The 10838-nt window shown below is 50.3% G+C and overlaps 1 protein-coding gene across 1 annotated transcript in view; it reads right to left on the reverse strand.

Annotated features, from left to right (window-relative positions):
* Nucleotides 1-10729: 10729 nt before the first annotated feature.
* Nucleotides 10730-10838, reverse strand: part of GSTUM_00000039001 (uncharacterized protein) — a gene marked incomplete at both ends in the record, with an annotated part of 206 nt that continues 97 nt past the window's right edge. Inside the window, one exon of the mRNA XM_002835286.1 lies at nucleotides 10730-10795. Within this exon, the coding sequence (XP_002835332.1) occupies nucleotides 10730-10795 (66 nt within the window). The remainder of the gene's footprint in view (nucleotides 10796-10838) is intronic.

Genomic DNA, 10838 nt, shown 5'->3' on the forward strand with positions numbered 1-10838 from the left:
GACTTGTTTATTGAGTTATGATTAGTTTAGGAGTTGTTGTACATGACCTTACTAACTGTCATGGGTTTTGCGCATGTGACCACTTTGGTCATATGACTAGTTTATGATAATTTGGTTTCGCATATGTGACAACTAGAGGTCATGTGAGGTAGAGCGAGAAGAGCACTATAAAAGGAGGCTAGTATAGCTAAAGAGGATAGGCTCTTCATGCTTTGTTCTAATTACTTTTCCTCGTCCTTGCTATTACTTCACCTCAGAGTGTGTAACGATCTCTCCTTAGATAGTTAGTTCTTAGCGATGGGGAACGATACTTCTCTTCTTCTATTTCTTTCCTTAGTCTTACGATAGCACTAGGCCTCTGCCTACGTTACCGATAGTATAAGATCTTTGTCTTCTATCGGAAATGCCTATCGTAAGCTTTCCCTGACTCTTCTTCGTGAAGAACTTTCCTTGGTGTAACGATAATGTTGCAATAAAGATAGAGATCATAAAGATGTTTTATATTCGTGAAAGTAATAAGTAGGAAAAGTACTTAGAATTCAATCTAATTTTATTTATACTAGTACCGCCGACACTGGCATACGACCAGTCTCCCCCACACCCCATAAAACAAACTATCTAAAATACACTACCGCGGACCATTCCGCCTCGCAACCGCTCCCCCCAAACATAAATCCAAAAAATTACTACCTATATGGGCTCACGGGCGCTCGCAGCAACTAGTGCTGCCCCGGATTCACACGTCTTCCCATCTCGCTTCCCAGCCACCACCTGATACCCTCCCCCCTATCCGCCTCCAACACAATCTGACCCACGTACTCCACAAACGAAACATACAGTCTATCCCAACACCCTTCTGTTCTTTTATAATGTAGTCCCAAGTCCACGTACCCTTCGGCCAAAACCGTCCCACAAAATAAACAACGCTTCTCCTTTAGCAATCCTTTTGTCTTGGCCCACCGCAAAACTACCGACGTTCGAGTTGCGAGGTCCAGCTCGTCCCACCGCTGGTGTCGAGAATGCCAAAACCAGTCGTGACACGTTCGCAAGCAGCGGGGCTTTTTCTCAAAGTGTTCGGAGAAGGTGACCTGTTTCTGGGTGGGCGTCGCCGAAATCGCAGCCCCACAGCAGGGACAGTCGCAGCGTCGTTAGTCGGGCAAGAAAAACCACTTCTTCGGCATGGTAATCAGTCCTGGCAGAACGCATCTGCTACCATCATGTTTTTTCTCGCACCGGGTACAGGTCCTGGGATCCTCCACCGTCGCCAACCGACCACTTCTTTCCACCATTAGTGTGCCGTCAAAGGGGTTTCCTGCCACTACCAACTCCCCATCCACCATCTCAATATGCCGGGGAATCCCTAGGCCTAAACATCTGTGACTCACCCACCAGGATTTCCACCGCGATATCGCCGAGTCTTTATACAAGTCCTCATCAGCAGGGTGTCCCATAACATAGCGTGGGCACTTAGTCCAGTGGTGTCTGTCATCCTTTCCTTCACATCTGCCATGCCCAACCAAACCAGTCCCGCTGCGAATTCTTAGCAAAACATAGGAGTCCATGCGGCTGAGGCTTCGAAGATGTTGAGGTGCCCTAGGTTCGCGAGCATAATACCCGTGTCCTTCCCTGTCATGCCACTAACCCCACTCTGCTTTTCGCAATTCTCGGGCCAACGCCGCATGCCCGATTCCAAAGCTAACCCCTTCCCAAAGTAGGGGACGCAATGGATGACCCACGCATGCCTTGGCCTTCTGGTCCACCGTCTCATTGCCATCAATGCCCATGTGCCCCGGAACCCAGCTGATGTTGACGTGGCTAAACTCATTAAGTAGTGGTGCCATGACTTCCCACAGCTCAGCCGTATCTCCTTCTGAGAACATTCCGTCTACCAGGGCGAGAGCAGGAACGCAGTCCAGAAACACATGGACCGGGTGCCTCTTGGCCATCCCTCGGGCATATCAAAGTGCACAGACAACCGCAAACAGCTCGCACTCGACAATACTCCAAGACGGGGGAACCGAGCACCCATCTACACAAGTTAGGACCCCTTTCTCCAATACCGCCCATGCCACACCAGCCCCTTCAGAGGACTTTGACCCGTCCATGTATATAACCACATCCGAGGTTCTGCAAAGGCCCAAGTACTGCTAACAGTGTCGCGCAGCCATCACCGCCTTGCCTTTTCCGATCGTAATCGTGGGGCGGCGGGTGAGCTCCTTGTCTGAGGTCTGTCGGTGTGCCACCATTCCTTCCTGCTTCCAGTCATGCCGTATCTCACCGAACCACGGGTGTCGATCACAGTACCGGTAGTTAATAAACCGGCTGTAGCATCTCCTCTGCAGATACCTTCCTTGGACGGCGACAGGTGGCGTTCCGAACTCAGCCAGCAGTATATTGTTTGCCAGCCTCATAGGGGTCCGGAAAACCGACCGAAGGCAGTCGTTGACGTGGACCTGAATCTGTTTCACGTACGACCCATGGTCGGTTACAAATTCAAGCCCGTAGTATACGGTTGGAAGGTAGGCTGCCTTCACCAAGCGGTAAGTCTCCCATGCCCCAAGCCCCCCAACACTTCCGAACCTTCTTCCCAAAGCCAAAATCCTCCTCCTGACGCCCAACCTCCTTTCCAACCAGTACTTTACATGAGAAGAAAAGTTAAGAAATACATTAAACTTATAGCCAAGGACCCTCAAATCCTCAGAAGGTAAAACCATTTCTCCCAACAATTCTATCCCTCCCCACGCCCTATCCCCAAACCCGATCCACTGCGTCTTGAGAGCACTGAACCCCATCCCCCTATCCCTCGCTATTCTATCACAGTCCGCAAAAATTTCCCCCACATGGTATCGGGCAGCGTTGCAAGAATCCGCAGCCACCATGATGACCCCGTCATCAACATATGAGATCACCAAATGTCGGACTCCAGGGGAGTAGCGCATTCGCGGTGTGAATATATCCGCTACGTATGTCCCGAAGAGAAATGGGGAGAGGGGCGAGCCCTGCAGTACCCCTTTGCTGACATAGTAGGTTTTGGAGATGCATCCATTAAAACGGAAACGAATCGACCGACAGCAAGTCCACCTTCGCACCCATTGGCACAGGTTCGACGGACACCCCCGGGTGACCAGGAAGTCTGACAGGAGGTCAACATTAATGTTATCAAATCCTCCTTCAACGTCCATGGACAAGATCAGCCTTTTATAGCCCTCATTGTGCCGTAGGAACTCAAAGACCACCGCCATGGCATCGTGAACCCCTCTCTTCCGGCGAGAACCAAACTGCGTCTCCCCCAGGTCAAGACACGTAGCTAATCTTAACAGGACTATGCGTTCCGCAACCTTCGCAGGGGTCGGGAGGAGGTGTATTATTCTCCATGACTTGACGACATCGTACCTGGGCTTGTCAATCTTCGGTATGAGCACCACTTCTGCCCTATGCCAATCCAGAATATCGTGACGCAGACCGTAGTCAACCAGACGTCGCAAAGTTGTTGTATCCCTCCGCCTCCAGAATCGTATGAAAAGATACCCAATATCGTCCTCGCCTGGGCCCGTGTTCGTAGGGGACCTAGCAAGGGCGATCTCCATTTCCTGCGCACTATTCATGTCAATGATGGAGTCCTCCCAAGGGGCAGGACCACCAGGGGATAGCTGTTGTGCAATCAGGTCTCTGATGTCGGAATGTGTAGTGGCGTGGGACCTATCTGGTCGGGCCATGGTAGGAAGTGTTCGCTTGGCTTCTAATTTTCGTGCTAACCGAAAAATGTCCGGGTCCCAACCCTCAGCTATCCTGGTCCTGATATGTTCGAACCTGGCCCTCAACAGGCAAGCCCGGTACACACTCCTGACCAGTTTGTAGTCCTCTGTCCGCTCCGCCTTGCATTTGGAGTACCGTCTTAGCCGAGCCACATCTAACCTCATCGTTTCCAACTCCGGTGTCCACCACTCGCACCGACCTCTGCCATTGGAGGCCCGCGGGAGTGCGTCCACCACACGCCCCACCCCTTCCCACAACCTCTCATCTTCCACCTCTTTAAGGGCATCCAGCTACTTTCCAACCTTTTCCTAAACTGCTTTTTTCCAAGCCGGCCTTCGACGCATAATGTTGTCAGGAAGGTCCACTTTCAGCTTAAGGGCTTGAGCACTATGCTCACAGCCAGCGCTGTCCATGTACCGATGTCGGACATATGGTGCCCGGTGCAGGCAAAGGTCGATTCTGGAAATGTCTCGGAAGGTTGGCACTGTCGGAGGTACCATATTCATATCGCGTGTCGGGGCCGTGAACCACTGTTTCAGCCACCATCCACCCGTATTGTTATGGTCCGCGTTGGGGTCCCAGTCTTGATGTCTTGCATTGAAGTCCCCGAACGCGATGTCAGGTTCCCCAAGCTCATCCAACCACCGTAAAAACTGGTCTTTGGTATAGCCCGGTCAGAAGTAAACTCCATCGAGTACCTTCTTTGCCCCTTTCTCCCAATACCCAATCTGAGCACTACCTTCCCCGTGGCTCACCACCTCAAACAGCCCATAAACGTGGGACCGTACAAATACCTCAACACCTGATCCTCTAACAAAGGAAAACAAATCCCATCCATCAACATTCACTGGTACATGTTGTCCCTCTCGATCAACAGGAGGTTCAATAATAAAAAACAAAGCAACAAAAAAAAACAAATCAAATGCCAGCACCCAATTCCGACTACTCCTCCCCACGTTTAATGCCAATGTCGTAATCAGCATTAAAAGGGGGCCTCAACTGATCCACTCGGGCCACAAGGGCCAGAGGCATAGGCGGAGCCGGTATCCGGATCTCGGACAACCCAACTTGTTTCCTCATCGCGCGGTTTGGTTGCGGTACCAGCCCTAGTTTTTAGAATCCCACGTACTGGGGAGGGGGAAGGCCGTTCCGGTTCCTTACCTTTAACCTTTTCTGACTTACGGCGGGGCGTTTCTTCCTCCTCATCACTGCTGATTTCGACCAGCCTGGGTGTCGCGGACCTTCCGCGGCTGCGGCTTTTTCTTTCCCTATTTCTTTCTGTCCTCCTGCCCTGCTGTTCTGGTTTTTTGACAGCTTCCCTGGCTGGCCTTGCCGGTGTAGTTGTTCCTTGTCCAACAGGCGAGGAGGGGAGAGTCGGGGATGACGATTTGATACCTGGGCATCGCTCATATCCTGTGAAGTGGTCCATCCGGTCGCACAGCCAGCACTGTCTCCTGGTATGCCCACAGGCCTGACCCACCCCTCCGGGACAGGCCAGCTTACTGCACTTGTGTTCTCGAGAGAAGTGTTCTCCGAAGCAAAACTGGCATCGAGGGGGGCGGCCACATGTCGCTTCAAAGTGTCCAGTTTCCAGGCACCTACCACATACCTTAAAGGGGCGATGCTCTTCTAAAACTCTGACATTGTGGGCTCCTCCCCACAACCAAATCTTCCCTTCTGCCAGTCTTTCCTTGATGGCCTCATTATTCTCCACCAAGAAGCGGATGCTGCAACTTGTGGCATCGGCCTGCCTCATGGCGTGTACGGACCCCATAATATCGGGCCGGGACACAGTGACTACACCAGTATTGGATTGCTCCAAGTCAGTGCGCAGGCCATCGAAGGCTGCGCTTCCAGTCCATCCTTCCACCCTCCAAATCGACCCTCGTCCTGTGTCAGCAAGCGGAACACCAGAAACAAAGATCTTCACCTTTTCCAGATTCCTCTGGAATTCAAACTCCGGGAGTGACAATTCCCTAAGTAGATCGAGCCTGGCCTTGTCCAACCTATTGCCTAGCTCTGTTACGGAGTGAGTCGCCAAGGTCAGGAAGATACATCCAATTTCCGGCCGGACATGTCCTGCGCGAATATAAGGAGCATTTCCGCGAATCTTTCCCTGATTGGAAAAGGTCACATTGATCCGATTTCGGATTGTCTCAATGTCGACGCCCTCTGGTAGGGCAACCTTCTTCCGGGTGGCGAAACGCATGGTGATGTGCCTTCCCCTAGCATTCGGGGTTGGTGATGAGCGCGGTGGTGGTGGTACCGAGTTCAGTGGGTCCGGGGGTCCCATTGGTACCCGTCGGTATTCCGGTCGTGCCTGAGTCGTACCTATCTTGACACCGGCCAGTGCTGCCGGCCCAGATTGAGCCGTTGTGGCAACAGGTCTCGTAACTTTGGGGGCTGATTCCTGTTTATCAGCCTTCCCCTGGGTCTTGGCTGGGGTCGCCGCCTCCCTTTCATCACCAGATTCTCTGGCAGCCTTTCTTCTCCTTCTAGCAGCACCACTCAGGCGTCTGCCCTGCTTCCTTCGTTCTTTCTTCTTATCTTCTTCCTCTTCCTCTTCCTCTTCCCAGTGAACAGACTTGCCTTCACCTCCCTGGGCTACTCGCAAGACTACCCCCCCTTCACTGGAGGAGTTGTCGCTGTTGCTGGACTTGCGTGATGAGGCCGCTGATGCGGGCCGAGCGGGACGTACCTGTTCCTCTGGGCCAGCGGGGGCTTTTGGCATGTATGCCATTCGTTTTACTACCTCTGTAAAAGAGGCTTTAGCAGCAGGAGCCTCCGTAGAGGCTTCCTTTCTCTCCGGGGCAGGGGATGGTGTGGTCAGCTCCGAAGAAACAACGGAGGTGCTGCGAGGTATAGCAGGGGGTGTGCGGCGGCGGGGCGACGATTTTACCTGAAGGGCTTCAATTTCCTCTCCTTGCCTGCCAACAATGTCGGTCAGTGCTTTTACTGCCCGTTCCAAAACATGAACTCGACTCCAGTAGTTTATCCCGTTCCTTGGACCATCGTCGTCAAAGGTGGGACCACTGTTCATCCAAGTCCGTACATCCTGTACTGTATCGTCCTCAATCGACCCAGACTCCGAGGAGAGGAGGGGTTGAGTATTACCAGACCAGATATCCTCCAGGCCTTCCAACATGGATCCGATTATACTTCCTGAGCGGGGTCCACGCGAGGGGGTCTTACCAGCATCCAGCATCTCACAGACACCTGCCATGATTGAGTCCGCCTGGGCCACTACCATGTCGGCATCCTCAAATTGGATTTCTGGGAGCTGGACTTCCAATGGGGTTGAATCACCACTGGGGGTTTCCAAGGGGCCCTCCAGTTGGCTTCCTGGAAGTGACATCCATCATCCAGTAACAGGCGGAGGTGACGATTCCATGGCTGGTGAAGGGGCGTGTACGCTGTCGCCCAAACCGGTCACTTCCGAGTTGCGTCCCTCATCCAGTTCCATAGGAGTGTCCCTGGCCAGTACCTCAGAGGTGGGTAGGATATCCTCAGTCATTAGAGAGGATGGAGAAGGGGGTGTGGCTTCAATCGTTGATGGGAGCATCACAGGTGGGGGGATGGCCAGATGCCCATGGTGAACACCCAGGGGTAGGCTGGGAAGAGCGGGGACAATCTCTTTTTTCCGTCTCTCATCAACATTGATAGCCCTTAAAAATTGGGGACCAAGGAGAGCAGCAGCAAATCGCTTAATGGGAGATGCCCACCGTGTCCGGCGGCGCATTCCAGAGGCAGGAGTGTTGTAATCCTCGTCATCAGGGTCGTCCATCTTAAACTTCCGGGTTTCGTAAAGAGCCCTTTCGCCTGAAGACATTGCTGCCAGAAAGGAGGGAGTCGAGGAGCCGGCCTTGGTATTATGGGCCTGGCAGAAGAAGCTGGGCATCTTGCTTTGGACAGCCCTAGCGAGGGGAGGAGTAGTGGACCAAGAGCTGGCCTCAACCGTGGCAGCAGTCGAGTCGTCCTTGGCGGGGGGGATGGAGGATTCAGGGACTACAGCCGGAGAATCTTTTGGAGGAGAAGGTGCGGGAGCTGGAGAGTATTCCGAGCCATGGTCCGAATTGAACCGAACGAAGAGTCCCGTGGTAGTGTCCTTGTTCAAGCCACACGTGGCTGAACAGCCTCTCCCGATCAGGAAACCTCTTACCAAAACCTCCACTTCTTTCATCGTGGCAACGGTCGCGTCAGCGACTGTTTGCCGAACCAAATCATCAAACTGCGGGTTAACCGCGTTCTGACACCCGTGGCAGTGGTGGAACTGTAAAAACTTAAAGTTTCCCCTGGGTGCAACATAAGACCGTGTAGTTGTAGGGACGAGGCCACGGTTGGTCTCAGTAGCAGGCGCAAGAGACAGGGCCGCACGGGCTGTCTCAAGCGAGGAGGAGGGGTTGGAGTCGAACCGGACAGGGGACGACATCCTCGAAGGGGGGGGAGAATCCGTGGAGGAGGAGGCTGTCGAAGACGCCATCATCGCCCAAACTATAATCAGTGATTACCGGGACCAGGCCACGGATATCTCACACTGAAGTATCTTCTAAGCGAGAACTACAGCTTCTAACCGACCGCCCGAAACGAAAAACACAAACAAGTAACAGTAGATGAAGTATTTATCGTGAGCGAAATAAGGTAAAGTATTGGGTGTGCTCACTTCCGACACGGAGTACAAGAAGTAGGAAAAGTACTTAGAACAAAGTGTGAAGAACCTATCCTCCTTGGCCACCTCGGCCTCCTTATATAGTGTTCTTCCCGCTCATAGTCATGTGACCCAAAGTGGTCCCATGTGCAAAACCAAATCATAACAAACTAGTCATGCGACCAAAGTGGTCACATGCTCAAAACCCATGACCTCATAGCAAGGTCGTGTACAAAAACTCATAAACCAATCATAACACAATAAATAGGTCATATGACTCGACTGAGTCATATGAGTGAAACCCATGACCTCATAACGAGGTCATGTGTGAAACATAAATCATAAGCGTAAGGCATACCCGCAAGGTACACTCGTAAGGCATACTCGTCAAGCGCACATCTCATGACTCATATTTGAGCCATGTGCGAAAGTATCACAAATCTCACACATAACAAATCATATGACCTGGATGAGTCATATGTGTGAAACAATAACATACCTGTGACTCATAACCATGTGTCTGTTAGGCGGAGACAACTTGATAGACTTCAAGATTGTCTAGGCCAATTGAGATTCGTTTTCGTAGACGGAGATTGTCTAGGAAGGGTGGGACTTGACTCCTTTTGTTTATGACTACAAGGAGTGAAGTACGGTAGGTAAAGTAGAGTAGAATCGTAAAAATAATATTATATTGTTAAGGACTCATCTCCGTTGCTTGATGATGTCTAAAGCTTGAGAGGCACTACGATATTTATATTCCGCGTCTAAGTGTTCACGGACTACATTTAATTATCATACAACTATGCACTCCTTTAATCGTAATTCACAATGTCGAGTTTTCTTCCAAGGTGCGAACACCTGTGGACCCTGAAAACCATTACACCCTCTTCGGTAATTACGATATTTCTTCTTAGGAAATGTACAGTCTCCAATAGTAATATCCCGATTAGTAGAATCTTAAAACTTATGGCCTAGTTCTTAAGTCGAACTGAGTTGATTCCAATTGTCTTCGCTATTGATAAAATGATTAGTTTTATCCACGGCTATATCTGCAAAGGTGGTCGTCATTACAACCATCGTAGGTTATCTGACTCCGATACTTTGTAACTCCATACCCAACCAATAGATGTTCTCTGGATGACTTCCTATTAACTCGCAGGAAGCTATTCTACCAGATTGGTAATTAATTCCTCGGTCGGCAATTCTTGGTTGCTCTCTGGGTAGTAGGTTTCAGTAACCATTGTAGTATTGAGTATCACCCCATGGTTACGACATGTTCTGAAACCCAGTTGCAACACTCCGTAAAGTTTGTTGGCTTCTTTGGTAGTGTCTTTTGGAGTTCTAGACTCTTCTGGTGGATGTAAATGTATTGGTCTCTAGTAGAGATCCTTTACCATTTGATACTATCTCTTTCTGCGAAATCGTCCCATTACCTATAGCCAGTGCCAAAGGTATCATGTCTTTGGAGCCAGATAGCTCTCTGCGTAGTTGACAGAATCACTCTGTTCCACTTCTCAGACCTAGATGAAGATCCCCTGTCAAATACCCTGGGAACAGGATCCGGTCGGACGGACGGCGGCGACGTATACGGTGTTATTCTAACACCTTCAATTCTGTGGTAATATAGTCACAGGACCCAACTGAGATTGATATATATGATGACGTGCGGGCCCCGTAAGAGAGCCGGAGGGGGGTGTTGGAGACCAGAGATTCCAATTCCAAGTAGGGTTACCCTACTCTGGGTGGTTCCTAGGTATCAGGTTCTGGTATTCCTATCAGTGTCACGTGATATGATATGTGGTCTGACTTTGTGGATGTTGTCCGTAATTCGTACCGAAGGGTGTTGTGCCGATCATTTCTTGCTTTCCATTGTTGTATGTGAATTTGGCCATTGATAACAGTTTGTACCAATCATCTTGTTGATAATTGACGTAGGCTCTTAAATATTGTTCGAGTATCGCATTTACCCATTCCGTTTGTCCATCCTTTTACAGGTGGAACGCTGTGCTCATCCTGTTTTTTATCCCCATTTTTCCGGTTACTTTCTTCTATAGTCCCGATCTGAATAGTGTTCCTCGATCGGTAATGATATTCTTTGGGAGTCCGTGAAGTCGGAAGGCTTCTCGGAAGAATGTTTATATAAAATCCCTCGCATTGATATCTTTTTTGAATGGAATGAAATGACTCATTTTGGTCAGACGATCCACTATGATGAGGATGCTATCGCAATTTTCTGAGGCCAGTATGTCGGTGATGAAATCCATAGTAATAGTTTTCCATGGTCGTTCACGAATTTTGTTTGATTTTAGCAATCCATATGGTGCATATTTAGCTGTTTTTGTCCTTTGGTATATGTCGCAATTTTTCACATTTTGTTTGACATCGTCGCGCAGCCTATACACGAAGGAGATTATAACTTACTAAACGGGGTTATCAT

The sequence above is a fragment of the Tuber melanosporum genome, assembly GCF_000151645.1.
Source record: "Tuber melanosporum whole genome shotgun sequence assembly, scaffold_102, strain Mel28".
Lineage (NCBI taxonomy): Eukaryota > Fungi > Ascomycota > Pezizomycetes > Pezizales > Tuberaceae > Tuber > Tuber melanosporum.